The 21,261-nt window shown below is 31.7% G+C and overlaps 3 protein-coding genes across 4 annotated transcripts; 1 reads left to right on the forward strand and 2 right to left on the reverse strand.

The window, feature by feature from the left end:
- Nucleotides 1-1,211: 1,211 nt before the first annotated feature.
- Nucleotides 1,212-7,393, forward strand: LOC114388381 (LEC14B homolog). 2 transcript variants are annotated; one of them, XM_028348832.1, is made up of 10 exons: nucleotides 1,212-1,421; nucleotides 1,891-2,288; nucleotides 2,440-2,559; nucleotides 2,740-2,817; nucleotides 3,337-3,510; nucleotides 3,911-3,988; nucleotides 5,428-5,603; nucleotides 6,341-6,496; nucleotides 6,787-6,847; nucleotides 6,963-7,393. In XM_028348832.1, exons 2-10 carry the CDS (start codon nucleotides 1,908-1,910, stop codon nucleotides 7,164-7,166), a joined length of 1,428 nt encoding a protein of 475 aa, XP_028204633.1. In that variant the 5' UTR covers nucleotides 1,212-1,421; nucleotides 1,891-1,907; the 3' UTR covers nucleotides 7,167-7,393. The 2 variants fall into 2 exon arrangements, with proteins under 2 accessions (XP_028204633.1, XP_028204634.1); XM_028348833.1 differs by lacking the exon at nucleotides 1,212-1,421 and adding an exon at nucleotides 1,514-1,542.
- Nucleotides 7,394-10,738: 3,345 nt separating this feature from the next.
- LOC114386355 (histidine-containing phosphotransfer protein 1-like) lies at nucleotides 10,739-12,908 on the reverse strand. The gene is made up of 7 exons (XM_028346352.1): nucleotides 12,779-12,908; nucleotides 12,577-12,664; nucleotides 12,295-12,425; nucleotides 11,671-11,739; nucleotides 11,333-11,404; nucleotides 11,114-11,186; nucleotides 10,739-11,022 (listed from the first exon to the last, which is right to left on the reverse strand). The coding sequence occupies exons 2-7, from the start codon at nucleotides 12,634-12,636 to the stop codon at nucleotides 10,960-10,962; spliced, it is 468 nt and encodes a 155-aa protein (XP_028202153.1). The 5' UTR covers nucleotides 12,637-12,664; nucleotides 12,779-12,908; the 3' UTR covers nucleotides 10,739-10,959.
- Nucleotides 12,909-15,666: 2,758 nt separating this feature from the next.
- On the reverse strand, nucleotides 15,667-20,213 carry LOC114388432 (probable prolyl 4-hydroxylase 4). The gene is made up of 6 exons (XM_028348925.1): nucleotides 19,995-20,213; nucleotides 19,731-19,893; nucleotides 18,667-18,724; nucleotides 17,065-17,240; nucleotides 16,431-16,500; nucleotides 15,667-16,291 (listed from the first exon to the last, which is right to left on the reverse strand). The coding sequence occupies exons 1-6, from the start codon at nucleotides 20,135-20,137 to the stop codon at nucleotides 15,996-15,998; spliced, it is 906 nt and encodes a 301-aa protein (XP_028204726.1). The 5' UTR covers nucleotides 20,138-20,213; the 3' UTR covers nucleotides 15,667-15,995.
- Between the last annotated feature and the right edge of the window lie 1,048 nt (nucleotides 20,214-21,261).

Here is a 21,261-nt window from a genome sequence, read left to right on the forward strand (position 1 = left end):
ATTTGAGAACTATCCATATTCTTTACCTCATCAGTTCATTATTAATTGTCGTTTTTTTAAATGGATGATAATTATTACCTCAACCAGATACATCAAAATTTAAGTTGATTTTTGTGCATATATCTTACACGTCTTAGAAATAAAGTCTGATATAAAAATATCAAATATTTATATTATTTTGACTTTGAAATATATCATTTAATTACTTTTTAATTGTTTGATATGAATAAAGATAAATATTAAATATTTTATATTTCAATAAATAATGTTTATTAGATATTTTTACTATTTTCTAATTGAGTAACATATCTTATATAATATCTCATTCTAATCATTTTAGTATCTTATAAAATATTAATTTTGAAAAATATTTAATATCTTGAAAATATTTAAGGTCAAATATATTTTTGTTCCTTCAAAATATTATTTTTAATCACTATAATTATATATATATATATATATATATATATATATATTTAGTCTCTACATTTATTAAAAGTAATGTGATTCTAGTCCATCATTAGAAACTAAAAACACATGTTTCTGAAATTTTTTTGTAATTGTAATTAATGAGTGATTAAATCTTTTATATCATAAAAATATTTCATGTATATTTTCTATTTTTATAAATGACGAACAAAAAAGATATGATCTTTTTCTGAAGAAAAATTACTATATACACTGACACATTATTGTTTTTTTAAAAGAAAAAGTATGGATTCAAAGAAAAGAATTTTTTTAGAAACTATAAAAAATTTCTATATTTATAAAAATTAAAAACGTATTTAGTAAGTTGAATTTCTTATTCAATAAGTCATATTAATTATGTTTAAATTTCAATAATTTTAAATTATAAAGTGTATTAGAAAAAATATTGAAAATAAAGTTACTAGTACTCCTTATAAACCAAAGTATTATTAATATAGTTTTGACATAATTTTTAATTTTAATAAAAATATTCATTAATGTCTTAATCAGATTTTTTAAGCTTTTTGGTTCTAATAGTATTTAGGCAAATACTAACAAGTACTATTTATTAAGAGCATTAATTAAGAAAATATGAGTAGAATTTTTTTTAATGATACCATATTTAACTCATATTTTTTTTACTCTTTTGTGATTTATACATTCAATTTTTTCCCCACTTAATTATCGTTAAGACACTACTTAAACAATACCATATTTAACTCAACTAAAGATTGACGCTGCACCTTCTATGTGTGTGTACGTATGCAAATTGAGAAGAAACCAAGCAAAGCCAAGGAAACGAAAGGGGCTTTGACATTTCCATTTTTCCAATATTTAACATTCTTTATTCTTTCCAATTTTCATCACAAACACACACACACTACAGCACCAAAAACCGAAGCAAAGCAAGCAAAGCAAGCCAATCAAGACTCACCTTCGTGTTCCAATCAGAGGTCACCTTCTTCAATCTCCATTCCTCAATAATCCCTTTATCCATTTACTATTTTTTTTTCAGTTTTTACTTCAACTGTTTGATAACTCGCAGTGCAGTGATGCTGAATTGAGTTTCATTTGGTACGCGGATATTCATTTTCCTTTTAATTCTCATAATTGGACTAAAGTTCCTTTCTTTTTGTTTAATTATGTGGTTCTCTTCAATTTTCACACCTACCCTTTTGTTGCATCAACCAAAAAGGACTACACTTGAAAAACGTTTGGTTCTGAGCACATCTGTTTTTACTTTATTTCATTTGTCTTGCTTCTTCATAATTGAGTCTGAAAGGGGTTCTCTATTGGCACTGAATGTTAGTATTGCTAGTCATTTTGGGTTTGAAACAATTAAAAATTATAAGATTTTTGTGTATTTGTGATTAAAAAGTCTTCTGGTTCAGTATTTCTTATTGGACTTGATGCTTTTTGCAGGATATAGAGAGAGAATTATGAGTTGGTTGAATAAAAATAAAAGTACTTGTAGTGATGGTAGTGCCAATAATGAATCTTCTTCAAGTGGAATAGTTGGAGAAAGGGATAATCATCTTGATCATGAAATTGCACAGCTCACAAAACTTAGGTCAAGTCCTCATGAGCTTTTGGGTCGTGTTGTTCCTGGTAAGATGAGGTTACCTGCATCTACTGTGAGAATGCTGGTTGGTAGAGAAGGTAATTATTCTGGAAGAGGGAGATTTTCATCAGCAGATGGGTGTCATGTGTTAAGCCGCTATTTGCCTACCAAAGGTCCTTGGATTGTGGATCGGATGAAAAGTCGTGCCTATGTTTCACAGTTTTCTGCTGATGGTTCTCTTTTAATTGCTGGATTCCAGGTTATTACTATTGTCATTATCATCGTAGTTATTGTGTACATAAATTATGTATGAAGCTGAAGGCGATTTTATTAAATTGAAGAGTTTGGTACAGGTACAAAAGGGTCTCTAGATCTTCACTTTTAGTTGTTTGTGCTTTGTTATAAAACAGGGAAGCCACATCAGGATCTATGATGTTGACCAGGGCTGGAAAGTTAAAAAGGACATTTCTGCTAGAAAGTTACGGTGGACAGTTACTGATACATCTCTCTCGCCAGATCAACTCTATCTTGTAAGTTTGAGTTGATTGCCAATGGAGGTGGCGTTCATGGACATTACTAGGATTAAGAATTTGCTGTTATAAACAACCAATTAAGAATGTGAATCTTATATAAGTCTGAGCTATTTGTCACTTTGTTTCTTTTAACTTCTTGCAACTCACATTTTTCAATTTGAAAACTAACTATTGCAGGTTTATGCCAGTATGTCACCAATTATCCATATTGTTACCGTGGGATCTGGCACAACAGAATCAATAGCAAATGTTACAGTATGTACTGAAAATTTCTCACACCCATTCATTATAGCCAGAGAAATATAGTTTCATAGCTTTTTATAATATTGCAAAGGAGAAGATGTTACATTTACAGTTTTTTCCCTAGTTGTGTGATAGTTATATTATTTACAATTATTGTACAAGTTATTTTTGTAAGATATACTAGTGGCCAATGCAAAACTTGGTTCCTTATTCTAAGCAATTTGAATCTGTAAAATAATGAAATGCTTCTTACATTGTCACAAGCATGCTCCTACTACTGTTGAATTCTAGGTCATAGGATGAGGTCTCTCCAAACTCACATATAGAATGGGAAAATTTGTAGTGCTTTGTTAAAGACACAGCCAATGAGCCAACCTGTTTATTTATTTTTATTATTAAGTAGCATATTTGTTCTAATGCTTTAAACTTCTAACCTTAAATATTTTTTATAGTGTATGTATGCATCTGTGTGTGTATACACACATTAAATAACTGTTTGATTTACATTCAGGAACCCTTCTATTATTGCAGGAAATTCACTATGGATTAAATTTCTCTTCTGATAATGGTGATGATGAATTTGGAATTTTCTCTGTCAAATTTTCAACGGATGGGCGAGAGCTTGTGGCTGGAACTAGTGATTGCTCGATATGTGTATATGATCTTGGAGCAGATAAGCTGAGCCTTAGAATTCCTGCTCACCAGGTATTATATATTATTTGCTATAATTTGTATTTTTGAATAATTAATAAAAAAGTTTCAAATATATTGGGATACTTGTTGAAAGTTGGCTGACTGCTTAAAATCAGAATAAAAGCTGAAATTCAATTTAGATACGTTGACCTGAATCTGTCAAAACCGAATCTTGTGGTTCATTATGGGAGCAATTAAGGGTTTTGGGGAAGCATAGACCTTAAGACAGCCAAATTTTGAGTCTGAGAATCTTCTCTTCCTGTTCCTTCATATTTTAAGAATGACTTGTATATAATTGTTAATAATTTGTTCGTCAATTTAAAGTGGCATATAGTGAATCAAGGAGGACCATTATTTGCGAGCATGGAAGTTGGATCATATCTGACCCTGATGTGCCTTTTTCATGTTGCAGTCTGATGTTAACACTGTCTGCTTTGCTGATGAATCTGGCCATCTAATATTTTCCGGTAGTGATGATAGTTTTATCAAGGTAATATTCATAATCTTGTTAAATTGAATTTGTTAATATCCACAAATATCTATGTTGGAAGCAATATTTTTGTTTAATGTATGTCTTTATTCCATTATTGGCGAGTTAAGTTTACAGTACTGATCACGGCATTAGAGCTCTGTTGAAAGGGTAGTTGATGCAATCTGATCTTAGTTGATGGCAATGCAATTGGCTTAGGAGTTTCTTGTAATGCTAAGGATATAGTTTCCATTCATTTCATCCTTTACTTAATATGCCTGAGTAGCTTGTTATGAAGAAATACTATTTATAAATGTGTAGTAAATTTACTCTGAAATATTATTTTAAATCATATACCTCATGAGATCCTGGAAGTCTGGAATTTCATTTCTCTATTTCTTCTTCTGGACTGGACCCAGTTCAACTAACTTGAAGGCTGGCATGTAAGTATTTGATATAATGATTTTTATTTTTTTTTTGGAAAAAAAAGGCTTGTCAGAACAATTCAATATGGGGAAGAATCTTCTTTTATCAAATAAATTAACTTTCCTCAAAGTGTTAAAATGAAACCAACATATAGATGTTCTTCAAGATTAAGCTTGTTCCTTGAATTTTTTTTTTCTTTTAAAGAAATCAAATTCTTCAAGATTATCTTTCCTCAAAGTGCAGTATGAAGTTTTTTTAAGCCTTCGTGCTTGTAAGAATATTCATCAAATGCTTGGAAGTTTTGGTTTAGATGATTTTGTGAAAAAAATCTTAGGCTTTCTATTGCTTGCCTATATTGCTTGTGAAGTTAGTTGAAATGTGGCTATTAGCACTTCACCAAAAAAAATGTGGCTATTAGCATATTTATTATCACTCAAATTATTTAATTGTCAAAAAAGTGAACATGGTTTCTAACATTTAATACGGTATCTGGTGTCTTCTAGATTAATGAATTAGCTACATTGCTGAAGAGAAGAGAAAGTTTGACAATATAAAGAGTCCAAAGTTGGACAATACTAGTGTCAACTGTTGATCAAAGTCAAGCAATGTTTATACTCTAGTGACCGGGTTGTTTAGATTTGCTTGCATTAGTAAGAGTATTTCTGAAATCATGTGACTCAATGAACCAAGCTTTGCAATCGATGGATATCTTTTTCTTATGTGAAAACTAAAGAACGAGTTCTGCATTAAATACTCAGTACTTTATTAGTTTATTAAATATGACATATATATAACAAATACATATTTATGAATGTAGTTGCAGAATATCTCTCAGGGTGCAAGCCCAAGGACAATGTTCTTTAAGCTTAGACCTGGCTTATGACTAAATGAGCTTAATATTTAAAACTAGCTCTCAAGTTGCTGCTCATTGACACTCTTAATTTTGTATCCTTTTATTTCTCAATACATTGCTTTGGTTTTTCTGCTTGCAATTACTCATTGAAGGAATTCATAGCTGTTGTGACCTTGTGCAGGTGTGGGATAGGCGTTGTTTTGTCGCCAAAGGACAACCAGCTGGTATCTTAATGGGACATTTAGAAGGCATTACATTCATTGATAGCCGTGGGGATGGTCGATATTTAATTTCTAATGGAAAAGATCAAACTACCAAATTATGGGATATAAGGAAGATGTCTTCTAATGCCATAAAGTAAATCTGTTTATCTCTCACTTTGTTACATTCATAGTTATGCTAATGAATTCTATTGTTTCCCTCTAAAACCTACTTGAAATGCTTTTATGTTAGAGTAGGCATTTCAAAGAGAAATAAGTAGAAGGAAGAAAGAATACAAAGAATATACTCAGGCCTATCTTGTTTAAATTCAATGTGATCTTTAAATGAGAACTTGGTTATGATAAGGCCTCTTTGTTGGCAAACCAAATGTGGCTGTGATAGTTCCCTTCTCCCCCTGGGAAAAAAACTACAGTAATTTGAATAATAAAATCTGCAAAATCATGAAGTATTATTCATCGAATTTGGAAGTTACAATGAGTCTAATTGATTCTATTTCTAAACCCTTATAAATGTTATTCTGGTTGTCAACTGTGAACAACTGAACTGAGAATTGTTGTTACAATGCTACTGACTGTAGTTTACTGATGTTGCATAAGTGGAACTTTGTCTTTCAAGAGATATATTGGATGGTTATTCATCTTAGTTTTTAATAACTGTAAAGCTTAACTCCTCTTCCACATGAGTGTGTTTTTGTGCATAGACTCACTACTTCTTTTTATGAATTTTGATTGACATGGGCATGGTATTTTATTATGGTCAATACGTAAGTCCAAGAAAAATAAACTTATAAACAAAAGTGACTCCATTTTATTTTTTCCCCTTCTAGTCTGTGGTGTGTATTTAACAATGATGTTTATTACTTAAACCAACAGTCTTGGCCTTGGAGATGATGAGTGGGACTATCGATGGATGGACTACCCTGAATATGCAAGAAATTTAAAGCATCCTCATGATCAATCGTTAGCAACATATAAAGGTCACTCAGTGTTGCGTACTTTAGTGCGCTGTTATTTCTCTCCTTCATATAGGTAACTTTTACTTTTAGAACATTCTTACTCTGGTGTATATCATTGTTCTTTTACATGATATAAGATTCTAACTTATCCAACATATTTAGGTGTTGAAATTGCTTGTGATATTTGGTATTTACTTTGAAATCAAATAGCTATATATATTATAGTGGTGAACCAATTCAATAGCTGTTAGTTAAGTGACTGGAACATATTTTGGTAGCATTCCTCTTTCAATAATGCTTCTTTTATGATTTTTCTGAAGAACGAGAATATGACATCTTGTTCTTGTGTATTTCTTATTGCAGCACTGGTCAAAAGTACATTTACACCGGGTCTAGTGATTCGTCTGTTTACATATATGACCTGGTAAAAAGAATTAATTGTATATTTTTATCAACAGTTACTGCATTTGTATGAAGAAGACTTGGCTTAATCCTTTTATTTATGTCAGCTGATATCAGTGTCTAAACATTATTTGTAGGTGAGTGGTGCACAAGTTGCAAAACTTGATCATCATGAGGCACCTGTAAGAGATTGTAGTTGGCACCCCTATTATCCAATGATGATCACTTCGGCTTGGGATGGTGATGTTGTTAGGTGGGAATTTCCTGGGAGTGATGAAGCCCCTGCTTCTCCAAATAAAAGAGAAGGTCGAATTCATAGGAGAAATTTGCTTTATCTATAGTTCATGCTCTTTGTACATATGTGTCTGGATCCATACTATATTTTGCTAGTTACATGGGATTCATGTCTCTTTCTGTTTACTTCTTCTATTTTCCTACTTACAGAAAGGGTCCCAAAAAAAAATGTTACATTGATTTATACCTTGTTCTTTACGTTTTGTAATCCTATCATGGATGAACATAAAGCCTTGGTTAATGCACAATGTTGTCCCCTATTAAACGAGCCCAATTCCTCTCTGGTCTATTATATCTTCAAAACTTTGGGCTTTGAAGTTTGCATTGATGATGAAGTTTCCAAGAGGGGTGAGATTTCCTAGATGAACAATGAAGGAAATTTTTTTAAATAGTTAAGAGAAATGTTTTTTGCACGTTTTCTAAAATAATATCATTACACTTTGATTGGGGAAAAATATAGAACATAAAGTATTGACATGCATATTTTACAAATAAATAATTTGATATAATATATTATGAAAGCTTTTATGTGATAAATGTAAATCTTAAGAATTCCTTATATTAATAATTATAGGAAATCAATAGGATCTTGAAATATATGATTCTTGCAAATAATAGATAAATAGTGCGTACTTCTTTCTATAGTAAAACTTCTTTTTGGTGTATTTGATTCCTTGAAAGAGAAGAAAAATAAGATTTTATTTTCTTAATTATTCTTTTTGTCTCTCTACCTTCATGATGGTTAGAGATTATAGAGAATAATATTTTCTGTTAGGAAGGAAACCTAATTTCATGTTTGATCCCTTTATAATCACTACTCCCACTAAATAACATTATCTCTAAAAACTTTTTCTATTTAACCAAATTATAATTTAATTATTAATTATTAATTATTTATTTATTAGTTTCTACATAAGTCACATGTCTCTCACATATAATAAAAAAGAAAAAAAAATACTTTAAACACCATATAATAACAGATACATCAATATATGATTTAACTTTTAAGCAACTTATATTAAGTATAAAATGAAATCTATTAAAACAGACTAATATTTCTTTTAATTTTATTTATTCATATCTTGATTCTAAATAATAGTATTGAGTTTGAGCTTTAAATATATAATTACGTTAAATAATCTAAGTGAAGATTTTGTAGCTTAAAGTGATCTTACTTAATTTGAACAATATTACTTCTAGTAGAGAATATACTTATGATTTTGCACCAAATATCTTGATTTGATATCTATTTCAAGAATTAAAATTTAAAAAAACGTAAAAGTAATTATTGATTAAAAATAAATCTCAGCACATCAATAACTGCAACATCTTGGCATGCTATTGGTGGTTGGATCTGACTTACGTGTGCTATTAAGGCTACACCGTCTGAAGCAAATCCACCACAGATATCACCATATGGTATGACTTCAATGCTATAACTTTAATTTTTGAGACTGAAACAAAAGGGAATTGGAGCACCTTGAATCATTTTAAATAATATCACCTAAAGCATATAGGTTTTGAATTTAATTTTTATGCATTGTGAATATAAAATATTTTATATTTTTAAAAATCATAAAATATTTTACACTATCAACTAATAAAAAAATTATGATAAGTATGACTTTTACACTGTATATATATTTACTCTATTGGTTGAATTTAATTTTTATGTAATACATGGTAAAAAAAATTATACTATCAACCACAAATTATAGTAATTATGACTTTTAATGTAGTTATTGTAAATTACAAATATTAACACACTCATCATACATGTCAACTTGTAACCGAACGAATGTCAAGAATCTTTACCTCGTCAATGTATACACTATTTATTCTATAGATTGGGTTTACTTTTTATACATCATATGATAGTAGGTTACTATCATTTGGTTTCTACATTGTTTTTGTTACTTACGGTTTGTATTTATAATGTTGTAGGACACATTCTTAGGGGAAATTCTAGGTGCCGTTGTCCTAGCTGAAGGCCCTTCATCTCTAAATGGAAAATTTGAGATAAAGACCATTAAAGTCTTGGCCCAAGGACATGTGTCCATCGATGGATAAATGGTGGTGGATGAGGAACATGGGAAATTAGTCAGAATTTTTAGCCATGTGAATGCCAAGGCTTATCATGAGATGTATGCAAACAGGCTTGGTGACTGGAACCAATCGGCTAAAGTAGGAAGCTTTGAAGATCAGATCAAGAAATGGAGTCATCCACATTCTTTATGATATTCCCTGTTAAAAGTAGCGCATCTTTTTCTTATTTTATGTACACTAGTTTTTTGTTGTGTGGTTGATATTCTTCAAGCTTTAATGTAGACTTTCAAGTTAAAATAGGAAAAGAACAAATAAAAGCAACTTAGGATACAATAAATACTTAAGAGCAAAATACAACAGATTAACCTATACTGATTTTGCCTGTCATCTTGTAATTACCATTTTGTATATTTCAACATGAAACTTGTACTAACCTTTGGATGAAACAATGTGCTACAATACATTATAAATCTGATAAATTTTATGTCTCAAACGTGAAAAGGGAGCATAAACTTACTGAAATCCATTTTAGGAGTTAACCTCTCCCAACAAATATTTTTTTATACACATAAACTAATAATCCAATTTATGATCACATGTTTAAAGAAAATTATTTACCAATCATATTATGTTAGTTAAAATATAGCAATTATGGGCTTGTTGCAGTTTATTTATCATGTTTCACCATATCAAGAAAAAAGGACGACATTAAAATAATCTTGCTTAATTAATTAAATAAAATATACAATTTATTATAAACTTTTTTATATTTATTTTTTATTCTTACTAATAAAAAGAAAAGAGAAAACAACGATAAATTTTCTTCGTTGTGCGTGAGCGTGCCATTGGTGAGTTGACACCACTGTGGGGTTGGCATGTCTTATCTTGCGGATAGGCATCCTAAGAATATCAACATCAAATTTCAAAGATGATCATGTTTGCTGCAATGGCCATGTTGAGCATTCATTTCCTTTTGTGATTTACTCCATTATGGGACAACGCCACTACATATCTTCTCAAGATTCTCTTATCTTCCACATCAATTTAAAATAATTATTTGCCGTCCTTACTAGTTTCTTATTCCAAAATAAAGTGAATTTACAACTCCATTAACTTAACACCCCTATTCTTTCAACCAAGGTATGCCAAGAAGCTTATCCCACTATATTATTTCAGCCAAAATAAAGCCAAAAATTTATAGTACACTGCCATTTGATGCATCACCATCACTAGTCCACCCCATATCACTCCAGGGAAGTCTAATGAAGAATCATATATCATTCCCCATGGCCAAACATATTTGTTAAGTGTAAAGTTTTTATGTACATCCAATGATACTAGTTTATACCTTGAAAAAGAAAGAATTGATAGTGTAATAGGTTATAGTATGATGTAACATAATGAGAAAGATGGAGAGAAATAGTAAGTGTCAAATAAGTGTTTTATAATGCTATGGTATTCACATGTATCATTGTTGTACATTTATTATTCAGATGTTCATTTAGAGTATTTGGTGTTCAAAGGATTGTATTGTGTTGTCACCACTAATTTTCTTCCTTGTTTGGAAGAGAGATAAAAGAGGAAAGTTCAATTAATGGTGCTACTATCATCCTTCAGTAAAGCATGCAAAAGATTACAAATTATGAAGAGCTTTTTGGTGAAGAAAAAGGTACATTGGATGGAAAACTTCTATCTTCATAAAAACCCATACATTCACCATGGACTAAATAAGATAAAGGATAATCTTTAACAAAGAAGAGGATCATAATACAAGCATCTCTACAAACCCACCCATCATCCACTGAAACTCAGTTCCGTAGGGATTGACCCACCAGCTGCCACAATCTGTTGCTCAAGCTGCAACGAGTATCCATAAAATAAATATAAATTTCAAATCCAAAATGTAATAGAATGTTATTCAACTTAAGTTTTTTTTTTATCTAATTACCCTGAACATTGTTTCAAGCTTATTCTTGACAAGGCAGTACTCTTGTTTCACTTGTTGCAGACATCTGACGCACCTGTAGTAATCAGAAACTTTCCATGATCAGACCATGAAATTACCCAAACTAGCACTTTCTGCTCAATTTGCTTAGACATTCAAACTTTTTCACTTATTCTTCAGGCCAAGACCATTAAACAACTTGTCTAAAGATTAACAACTCACGCATCTGTGTTCTGCTCCTCACAGAAGTTGCGGAAAGCAATGCAGGCATTTTTCACCCTTTGTGCACCTATGCTGCGGACAAGACAAAAAAAAAAAAAAAATTTGTCTCAGCAAACCAAGAAAAGACAGCATACTCTAACACTACTTTCTCCTAATTAAGTTTGATTAGTCTTTATAATGCGCATTAAAGAATAAAATTCTACTTGTTTAGGAACCAACAATAGTTACACAAGCATTTTAAGGACAAACCCCAAAACAGCTTAATGGCACAAAAAGTCCAATTTATTCGGATTCTGTGGGATTTTACATTTTTTGTTGGCTTTAATAAAATTTCATACCTTGAACTGCTACCCTTTAACTGGTGCACATGAGCATCAACTTTTTTGAAGTCAACGCCATTCTGATCTCTGCACAGGAAAAAACCCATGAACATGGAAGATCATGCACTTTTCGAAAGTCATCACTTAACATAAGACAACTGTCTAACAAACACCATGGTAGTAGCTGACAACAAGGGAAGAGGAGAAAAACAAGGAGAAGCAGATTCAGTGCAATCAATTTTTCACGCATCCACACACTCAGTCAGTAGCACATTTATAACCAAGCGTGGATTTTCTGAATCCTACCCATTAAAACAATAAAATAAAGCATAATTGAAAAAAATTCTAAACCTCTGGAAGTTGCCTTTTTAAATGCATGGCCCATTTACAACAATCAAGGTTTTAAAAAACAATCCACTACCGTAATTTGGACCCTAACATCAACATTTTTTAATTGTTCGCGACCATAACAGGGACCGCATCGGCTGCATTTGTCTGCGATGTGGTGTGATATCAACAAACGCGACGAAATCACAATGCAAACGATGGATATTTAAAACCTTGATGACAACCATGGAATAATGAATGCAAGAACTGTGGAAGGAAGGAAAACGAGAGTGGTATGATAGTAATAGTACTGACAGGGCAAAGGTGAGATCTTTGAGAAGCCTTTCAGAATCTTCAAAGAAGAGAGAGACAACTTCGACCACAAAGTCAGGGTTGTTCTCATCCTGAAGCTGCTGAAGTTGCAGAAACTGACCATCCAGGAAGCCCTTCTCTCACCATCATAAGAAAACAAATCAGGAATAGAAAGCAACCCAACAACAGATCTACCAATCAAAACCTTAAAAAGAAAAGAAAACAAAAGCACACAAACATGGTATGTAGTATAATTGACAAGTTGTGAGTGTGTTGGGGGGTTACCTCGAGGAAGAGGGATTTGGTGTAGTCGATCCACTGTCTCTGCATCTGACCCACGTCCATGGTTTGTTTGGGAGTGTTCCTCTGTTGTCTGTCACACAAAACAACATAAGAAGACAGTGGTGGTTGTTATGTTACCTTATAGTAATATTTTTATATATAACATTATTGCTCAATCAAGGAGTAGCAGAAATGAAGAGGATACCTTGTGAGAAAGACAGAGAGAGAAGCAAATTATTTTTCTTGCACTATTACGGACCCCACTACCACTTCTCTCTCTTATTTATAGCTATTAGTTGAACATTACTCATTCCCGCCTCCTCTATCCCTCCATTCTCAACACTTGTTCTAGTTCTACCAATAATAATATCACACCTTAAAATAGAATCAATGTGAATTCAAATGAAAACTTAGGTGTAAACATGTGAATTTTATCTCGTTTACGATTTATTTCATTCTTTTTCCGCTTTATTTTTGTGCAACCGAACGGAACCAATACATTAAGAAATTATTTTAAATAGAAATAAGAGTATAGGTACCTGGATTAATCTGTCTTGATTTTGATTTTTTTTATGCTTAATGAAATTACTTAATAAATTTCTAAATGTTCTAAACTTTTACTATACATCTTAGTCTTTTTTTTTTAAGAGACTAAAGATATTCTTTATTAGTCACAGTTCAGCTGAAGTAAATTTACATAATTACAGTAAGTGTAAAACTTAAATTCAATGAAAAATGTATATTTAAGGCTTAAAATTAATTTTATTAATTTAGTTGAAATAATTACATGTGAATTAATTCACATGTTCGGTAATAATATATGTGTTTCTTTCTATAAAAAAGACGAGAGATAATATATAAAACCTAAGATTATTAATATTTAGAATATTTATTTTAAAAGTTATTTATTGAGCAAGATTTTAAAGGCGATCACATAGAAGCGAATTCACATTCATTAGAAGAATGAGAGTTAATTTTAAATTATTAACCACATGTATCAATTTATTTTAGTATCCGTATATAATAACTGTGAAAAGAATGGCGCATAAGTGCTTTTTTTTTTACTGGAATACGGCGCATTAGTGCTAATCATTTCTTTGTTAGTGTTGACATATTTATTGCTTTGTTACTGTCGGCATATTTGACGTTACCATTTTTTTTTTAATCAAATGGATTTGTTAGCCATTATTCATATCCGTGTGGTTTTTGTAATATTAAAAGTTGTTCTTAAATCTTTGTAAACAGACTGATTATATGTACACTATATAAGGAATGACAATGTGAAATTTGATGACCAATAACCTTTCTCTACTTTTCAACATTTCCCACTTTATTTTCTCTATATTTTTCTTCTACTATGTATTCTTCTGAGCATTTTTGTGAGACCCCAACGTGTTTTGGCCTCCAATATAATATGTTGCTACCTAATATCAGATTGTATTAGAGGTCCATCCAAATTTACTTAATTTCAAGACAATAGCTGTTGCCACAACACAACATTTATTTCATCTTCTTTCTCACAATATTTCTAACCATGACAATTTGCACTGCTCTCTGTTATTACAATTTAATTATTTTTTTGCAATCATTCTGATACTATTCGTTGCATTGACAAAGAAAAAGAAAGAAAAGAGAGAGATTAAAAAAATATTGTAAGTTATGGCTGTTGCCATCACCTGCAAGGTGCAATGCACTTAGAGGAGCATGAATCTTTTGGAGATTGAGCTAAGCAGCATCTCTTGGGAACACTAGGACCACAAAACATGGGCATCTTTCTAATTCCCCTGATTTGACAGGATTCTTTGTGATCCTTTCCTTTGGTTTTCCATTATATACTCCATGACAAAACGCCTCATTGAGATTTGGAAGGCTATGCTCCCACCAATTGTCTTTATCACCAATTCAACATTTTCTTTTGTATTCTTCTCTTATAATTTGGACAACGGTTTTGTCATCGTATCCATAATAGCATGTTTTAACAGCTAAAAAGCCTTCAAACTTGGTTAAAATCTCCATGCGCACTGCAGAAGTTATCAAGGATCACCCCCCCCCCCCCCCCCCAAAAAAAAAAAAATAGCTACCATGGATTGTTCTATTAAATGTGCGTAACTTTATTCATCACATGAATTTTCCTCCTATAGTTGTTTCCCTAGTTAATTGTAATGTTTATGGACCCGTTACAAGACATTAAATATAACTTTTCTTTATTCCTTTTTAACCACAAAAGACATAATCAATAAACCTAAATTAACCTAGTGAGAAAATATTAGTTAAAAGAAGTAATTTAATCACCAAAACAACAAAGTGCCTTTACAATTTTCCAATGACACGGAAGCAAGTATTTTTTTTTTTTTCGCTTTAGGTTTATCAATATTCACAAGAGTGAGTACGCAACCAAAGAGGTGCAATCGACTTACAAATTTTGAGACACCATCAAGAAGATTGGACCACATCAATATTTTTTTCAACATTTTATTTCATTCATAAGGAAATTTTATCAATTACTACTTTTTATAAAGAGTATTGTTATATATGTATAAAAAAAGAATATTGGTATATTATATCTTACTATATTAGTTATTAATCTTTTTAATATTTTATAAATAAAAAAATTAATGTGTTCAAAACATGAAAACATTTCATACATTCTTTGTAATTATTCTTTCAAAGTAAATTATGATTAATTAAATTAGGATTTAACTTATCATGTACTTGCCAGATAATACTTACAAGATTGAAGATATCACTTTATTTCCAAAACGGACCGACTCAGTAAAAGAATTATCACCAAATAGAAATCACATATACCTCTAAGATACAGGGAAAAAAATTGTCACTGCCCTACAATGATTATTATACTTTCTTATTCTTTTCACCATAGTTGCCAAGATGTTTCTCTTAAAATAAGGTTCACGAATAATTGCTATAAATTTATAATGTCTCACGATCCAGTCAGTAAAATCCCCAATATAAAATTCAGTAAAGTATGTTTTGCAATCAGCAATTAAGCTTCTTATTCATCTACTTGGTAATAAGAAAATATTCTGCCTCTTTTTCAATTTCTAACCCCAGCTATGTTGTTGAATTCTTGAATGACTTCAGCAAATATTCTCATTCCACAAAAGCAACAAGTGAATGTATCAACAATTGACACAAGACGAGAACGAGGGTAAACAATAACATGGGAGAAAACAACGTATACTTCCTTTTTTGTAGTTTTACATATAAAGTATCCTACGAAATGTACCTCTTGAAGTGTGACCATGCGTACTGGAACACTATCTGAGAGCTAACATTATAATGAGGCAGAATACAATACAATTCACACAAAAAAAATACATAATACAAATCTGAGAACCAATTGAAATTTGAGTCAACGTCAAAAGTATCATGTGGAATCTTGAAAGCATTCAGTAACACTTCTAACATGCCTTGCAACTTTTCATGCAGTAGCCAGGAAGGCCTGGTGATCCAACCATATAATTGGGATTACTAGTGCATTCTCCAAGGGTAGCCCATCTATCACAGTTTTCTTGCTTATCATTGCAATCCCCCCCATCTGCCACCATCTTATCAAATGAGTCCACATGAATCCATTTTGTTGCTGACCATTTCTCACCTTCAATTACAGGGCATCCTGCATGTAGACTCATTGTGTCTGGGATAGCATTTGGGTAGAGACTAAAGAAAAGAAGTGCATCCCCTCTTCGCGGTTTCACTGTGAATTGCCCATACAAGGAAGGAAGAAAAAATTAACCATTTAATTTAGCAAAATTTAACAAGCAGAAAGTGTGGCGTGACACATTAATGCAAAAGAAAAACAATAGAAGTAACTAACTATTTGTCCAGTTGCCCACCTGCTATTCCTTTTTGGGCACACTCAGAGAGATCTTCCTTTGTTTCAGAACCTCTGTGACGTGGAGATTCCTGAAACCAGAATTATAAGTTATCTTATCAAAGTTAGTCACTAGAGGTAAAAAGTAGAAACAATTTCCTTTGCAGAACTAGGAATGTTCAGACTCTTCAGCTATTGCATCTCCTCAACCTCTCGTTTCTCAAAAACTAGAGTGTTCTTAGCATGCATCTTCTAGAAGTAAAGTCAATATATATCATTACCCATTTGATTATACACCAAAGAGGTCCCAATCAAGTATAAGCTTTTTAACTCCAAAAGTTTTTGCTCAGTCTCTAATCTTAAAATATTGTCAGAAACTAAAAATAATTATGAGCAACTAGTGAAAAAATGAGAGAAACTCCGACGTGAATATAATCTCACAAGACATTTTGGGTAACTTAAATATTGAATAGTTCCTGGTGATAAGTTCAGTTGACACAAGAAAATTGTAGAACTAAATAAGGATCTGAGCTAGACCTCAAGGCCATTTATAACTATGCAGATGCCAAGAAAAATAATTTGACAAATTATAACAACAATGATTTACCAGGATTATATTTTTATTTCTATGGAAGTATGCCAAATACTAGACAAACCTCTGCATTAGGGAACACTGTTTCACCACCTTTGGTTACATCAGTGAGATACATGAGAACTGTGGCAACTCGGTGTCCACCCCGAGCTATATTAACTTTATCAGCAAAGTAATCATAATGAGGATCATATTTTTGCCCGTGCTCATATCTTAATACTTGTATGTCTTCTCCATTTTCTGAAATCAAATACTGTAATGAATTGACTATTGCATCCTTTTTTTTTTTTTTTTCCTTTCAGGGGTTAGGGGAGGGGAGAGAAGCTGAAAATGCATTTCATTATTTAAATGATTAGACAAAATAATTGAATTTATGAAGATAAGTTTTTTGGGACAAGATTTTATGAAGATTATTTGCACAAGATACTTGTGATTCACAATAACTATTCTTTGGCCCCTCTATTTCTGATTTTCTCCAGTAAACTTTGAGTGCTTTAAATTATTCATTTCCCTCTTGGAAGTTGCCATGGTACCTGATGGATATGGTACTTATGGAGCTGTCAAGCATTTATTGAATATTGATTATCTAACAAATGTTTATGGCTCTATTAAATATAACCAGAAGCCAATTGAATGCTTGTTGGGTACCATACCCACAAAAAAAAAAAGGGGTGAGAGTCCCTTCATGCTTTCCATATACCCTAACATCTATAAAGTCAATGTTGAGAGTTATGGAAAAGATAAATTTAAACAAATTAAAGAATTTAAGTATTCGGTAAAAAAAAAGTTTATTTTAAATGTATGCTATTTTATTAAGAATATAAAAGTACAAAGCTTTTATTAGGAAAAAGTAATCTGGGTCCTGGTTTAAAACCTTCTAAACTGGTATTTAAGTAAGAACATACTGAACACCTAAGATGACACTGAATGCAATCAACAACAGTTTCCTTGTTTAAATTATTAAATGGTAATAGCTTCCATTATTTAATTGGGACAAGTTTAAAGTTCACTGTGGAATTTTAGAAGTTTGGAGGAATGGAGAATTGCAATAAACAATTCTACACATCACAGTCACAATAGGGCTTTCTTGACATGCAGAATAAGACAGGAAGGGAAACTTTGGAAGGCCACAGTAGGCACGCAGATGGAAGAGAGAGAATGGAGTCCTAAAACTTCAAAAACTTTATAAATCATAATAGCCCCAGAGCCCAACACTAGCATCACAGTTCAGTCCTGAAATAATCTGATTATATTCTATTTGACAAGTAAACATATTCATGATTGGTTTCCTCCTATGTTTTTTATAGCCCTTGTTTAAAAGACTTTGTTTTAAAGCCAAAGACGACAGTTACCATAACAAAACAACAAGTGCCAAGATACAGAGAAGAATAATAAGACTACCTTCTCATTCACTTGTAATTTTAGTGTTTCAGGCCAAAACATAAAATGATTGTGTATAATCCAGACATTATGGAAAGAGAAAAACCAACAAAATTAGAAATAAAATAACAAATGACAATCATAATTGCAGTTGACCCAATCACATGCAAGTAAAAGTCATACAAGCTTAGTATCAATTATCAGCAGGGCAGAGATATAATATAAGTTCCACAGCTTTTATAATAATACCATGCAGACTTCCATCATTATTTTATATAAGCCATACCTTTTGGAAGAAGGGTCCATGATGAAATCTTGTCCTCTACACCAGCAACAATTGGATCCTATAAAATAACTGAACAGAGTAAAAAACATTTCATAGAAAGTACCCAGCACAGTTTTCTTTTTTGTATAACATGAATTAAAAGTTGAACCCACCGTAGATCAAACAACAGAAAAAGCCTAAAAAAATCCCCCATAGTGTCTACAAAACCTGTCAAAACTCAGACAGGACAACTCACAAATCCCAATCAGAATATTCTCCCTTACTCACCATGCTATTCTTCTAGTCCTCATTCCCTAACTCACCATGTAAAAGCAAAAAATAATATCATGGGAGAAATTGACTTTCCAAATCACTAGAGATTGTTCTCTCTCTCACGGGTGGAATTGGCTTTCCAAATCTACCTTTGGGTAAATATCATAAGTCATCACTGAACCTTAGGTACGGATAATAGAAAAAGATATCCCGAATACATTTCCAATACCTACAGCAACTCCCATCGAAGCAATTATAGCAGCTCCGGCACCTATTGATTTTGCACCTTCTAACATCTCGAATGGAGAAAGTCTCGTCACACTCTTTCATTCACAATTTTATGTTCTTGTCACTTCTTCCCCTCGTTCCTTTTCTATTGGACTTGTGCGTTTAGCACTTTTTTTCTTTTCTTATCCGACAACACTGGAATGTTCAGTACAATTGTTTTAACCTCCTTACTCCTTAGGGAGATCCCCTGACGCTCAAAGACAAGTTGAGTAATCTACTGCCGGGTAAAACTGTTTGCAATATACACATGTGCGGTAATCTTTTAGATGGGTCTCTACTAATAATAGTCCCAACAAGCTATTGGGGCCCTGCACCGTAGTATTGGGAGTGTCTCTCCGTTCTATCATTTTTAGTATAAAACAAAATAAAATAAAATCAAGTTAAAGACATTAAAGAACTGTTCCTTTGTAGTTACGTTACAGCCCCACAAACACCAAGTGAGTTATAAGATTGACATTGGATCTAGCACTAGCACATAAAAATTCAATATAAAAGGTAATAAATAAAGAGAAGGGGGAACCAGCCTTGTTCTTGGGAATGAACATGCCGGAGCTCGTTCTGACTTCGCTCAGCTTGCTCTCGCCGGACAAATTATCGGCCACCGCGGATCTCTTCAGCTCCGATTTGGCGATGGAAATCAGGTGATCGCATTCCAATTCCGTCAGGAAACCCTCGTAAACGAAAGCTCTGCACCAAACGCATCAAAATCATCATCATCATCATCAATCGCTAAGTACGAAATTGAGTTTCGTATGCAAACATGCGTAGTGCAGAAAGTAGAAACAGACCTCGGTTTCCACGAAACTTGTTTGACCTTGGAAGGGTCGATGATCGCACTTGCGGAGCCAGCGTAGGAGCTGAATGCTTCGTGCCATTGCAACATCAACGCCAGCGCTGATGCCATCACCACACACCAAACCCTACTACTCATTTTCGTTACCCTTTCCCTTTCAATTCCCAACCAACTTTCTTTGTACTTTGCCTTTACACGATTTATTTTAAGGATGAACAAATTGTTAGAGACAGTTTGACATTTTTAAGGATTTTATGTCATGATTAATTTCATTTTTTAAGAATTATTATTGCCATGGGAGAAATTTAAAGATATTTTTTAAAAAAATTAATACATATTTTTAATATTTGAAAGACTGTTTATATTTTTTTTTTACTTTAAAAACTGTTTAAGAGTAATATTTCAAAAATGAAATTGAAGGTTTATTCAAATATAACAGTGAATGATAGTTTAAACGCGATTTCACACAAATGTTAAATAAAAGAGTAAATCACAACCTTGTTTGGAAATCGTAGATATGGCTTTTTTAAATTTGAACAAAAGTTACATTAAGGAGGTGTTTTTCTTTTTACTGCAAAATATGCATCCAAACACGAGACGTATGCTTAAACGAAATATATTGACTTTGAAAAATGAGATTGTTTTAAAATAACTCCAATTCTTTTTTTCTTTCTTGTTTTTTCTTCCAAATTGCCATTCTCAAATCAAATCACCATCAAGCATAAATACAAAATAATACTTTTTTCTCATTTTCTTTCTTTCCCTTCTTTATATTCATGATCATGAATACTATTTCCTTAAAAAAAAAAAATCATGAATACTCCTAATTATTAATAGCTCAGTTTTTCAACACTTTTTAACTTTAATACTAAAATTGTAGTGTCACGCTCCACACTTTTAAGTGTTAGAAAAATGTTTCTCAATACATATTAACAAAGGATAAATATAAGAAACCACAACATAATAAGAACAGTAATTATCGTGATAATAAACGGATAATAACTATAGTGATAATATAATAATAATAATGATAATAAAAGACAAAAGAAGTAAAAACTAAAATTATAGTGACATCAAAAATAATGATGACTATAATAACAATAAAAAAGTCATTAATATTAGTGACACAAACAATTATTTGGGAATAATAATATCATAATAGTGATAATAATCATAATAAAGTGAGTCCTTCAAGAGATATTTGAAATTTGGAACTTAAATAGATTGTTTTCAAGATTAAAAATCAAAATCCAAAACCACTT

The sequence above is a fragment of the Glycine soja genome, chromosome 15 (assembly GCF_004193775.1).
Source record: "Glycine soja cultivar W05 chromosome 15, ASM419377v2, whole genome shotgun sequence".
Taxonomy (NCBI): Eukaryota; Viridiplantae; Streptophyta; class Magnoliopsida; order Fabales; family Fabaceae; genus Glycine; species Glycine soja.